General features: G+C 43.1%; 1 protein-coding gene across 2 annotated transcripts in view; it reads right to left on the bottom strand.

Moving 5' to 3' along the window:
• Window positions 1–2,222, bottom strand: part of LOC106515065 (secretory carrier-associated membrane protein 1) — a 28,430-nt gene that overhangs the window by 6,293 nt on the left and 19,915 nt on the right. For both annotated transcript variants that reach the window (XM_014004677.1, XM_014004678.1), the window contains exon 5: window positions 276–404. In XM_014004677.1, the coding sequence (XP_013860131.1) occupies window positions 276–404 (129 nt within the window). The remainder of the gene's footprint in view (window positions 1–275; window positions 405–2,222) is intronic.

The raw sequence follows: 2,222 nt of genomic DNA, 5'->3' as shown, positions 1-2,222 counted from the left end.
GCCTTCACTGCCCAGGGCCCTTTAGAGACCGTGGGCCCCTGGGCAATTGCCCAATTGCCCATATGGTTAATCCGGCCTTGATTCAGGCGTACGCACAGTTTGATACACCTGGATTTTTTTGTGCGTACGCTGTTTTCTGGATTTGACCGTACGTCAGGTTTCAGTAAGAAATCCACACAAGTCTTTGTACATGAGGCCCCTGGTGATTTCAGCAGTACTTACAGAGCACAGTAAAATTCTGCATTTCTGTTGGCATGATGATAGGATTTACTCACACATCCAGAGGTAGTACATGATTTTGACAGTCTTCTGGAACTCGACAGGAATATCCACGGTGATATCGTGGTAGAAACAGGGTCCCACAGGGAAATTCTCTGGGAGGGGAGGCCAATTGTTTTTTCTGCCTGGAAAAATCAAAATTTGAATTGGAATTAATTAAAAAATAACAAGTTTAGGTTTCTTGTTGGGCAATAAGGAACATGCGCGGAAGATGATGTGACACCACATTCAGAACGCAGTGTTTACAGAAGAAAATATGGATGCAACACGTTGGCATGTATGGGTGGTTGTTGTGAAATCAGAATCAATGAAATTACCTGTTACACTTGTTTCATCCAGTGTTTACATTTGACCCTGCCTGTTCTGTTGCAGTATTATGTTTTTGGAATGGTGACACTAACTAAATTATAGATCCCATAACATTAGTATCAATATGGTCTGACACCAACGTTACTATTATACGTTGATGTGGATTCTCAGTCAGGACATGACAAATTTAAAGAAAAAAAAACAACTGGACTTCTGTTCTGTAGCTAAAGTGTGGAGTTCCAAGATTTAGACTGTACCAGGTTGGTTCCAATATTCTAAATACTAAATACTACTTCCCAGTGCTTACCAGTTGATGAAATGGGACATGACCATTCAGACTAGGGTTGCTTTGAAAAACACTGTATATTTATCCAATTTAGTACCACATACTGAAAACACCTGGGTCAGATTTGAAAGAAAAAAATCGTATTTGTCACGTTACGGGTCACATTTGCCTGCAGTGTGAATGCAACTAGTTTTGTGTAATGGTACCACTCAATACAAATACATGCACCAATATACACTGCCTGGCCAAACAAAAAATGTTGCCACCTGGATTTAACTAAGCAAATAGGTACAAGTCTCATATTGTATGATTACTGTGATTATCTTTCAGCTGGCAACAAGTTATTTAACCCCAACTGGTGCAATGAGTTGCTTCTCAGTGCTTTAAACAACCATGTGGAAAGACATCCTGTGATCGTGGAAAAGATAGTCTGTTTGAGAAGGGTCCAGTCACTGGCATGCATCAAAACAGCATGGGTTAAGAACTGTCCAACGCATTATTAAAAGCTGGAAGAATAGTGGGGACCTACTGTCTTCGAGGGTGCACCCATCAATCCTAGTGCCTACTGTACCAGTGCTCTGATCTGGGATTGCTTCAAATCTTAAAGTGTAACTTACCCCAAAATCAACTTTTTTTAACAAATAAACTGTCTAAATTGTGTCTTAAGGGTAATACCTTGCTATTTTTGACCTAAATTTAACATTTTCGTCTAAAATAGTTTAAATATTCAATATTTGTTCAAAAAACGTCTTGGTGCTGCCTCCTATGGGTTTAAATTTAGACTATTATATCTGAAGTACCTTGTGACGTGCTGTACTGTGTGACGTGTCACAGTACTGTGCTCACTATAAAAGGACCTCTGTAGAGACACGCCCTGCAGAGATTCAGGAGTTAGCCATAGCATTGTTGATGGTAGCTGTGGTAGAAGCTGCCTTCTCCTCAGCCACAGTGAAAACATGGAGTCAGATGAGCTCAGCGGCTCGCTCCGCTGTATGTCCGGATGTGTATATCAGGATGTCCGGACCCCTGCAGCAGGGGTCCGGACCCCTGCTGCAGGGGTCCGGACCCCTGCAGCAGGCAGCTGGATGACAGAAACTTACCTCGAGGCAGTGATGGAAAAAAAAAAGACGTGGATGTCCGTGATCAGCTCTTCAAACTGCTCCTGAAAACTTTTCAAGCAAGTCCTGGTACGGACCGGTCCGAACAGAAGTTACAGAACCGGACAGTGACTGCTCCGTGCGGTCCTGCTGTCACAGAACCGGACCCTCGCTGACACTCACCGCTCCTCCAGGTTGCTCCGTGTCAGAACATCCCGAACATCCACAGGTGTCCCCACGAAGACTAAAAA

Source organism: Austrofundulus limnaeus, unplaced genomic scaffold (genome assembly GCF_001266775.1).
Source record: "Austrofundulus limnaeus strain Quisiro unplaced genomic scaffold, Austrofundulus_limnaeus-1.0 Scaffold26, whole genome shotgun sequence".
Lineage (NCBI taxonomy): Eukaryota > Metazoa > Chordata > Actinopteri > Cyprinodontiformes > Rivulidae > Austrofundulus > Austrofundulus limnaeus.
Note: the sequence above shows the minus strand (reverse complement) of the source record. Positions and strands in the feature narration are given on the sequence as shown.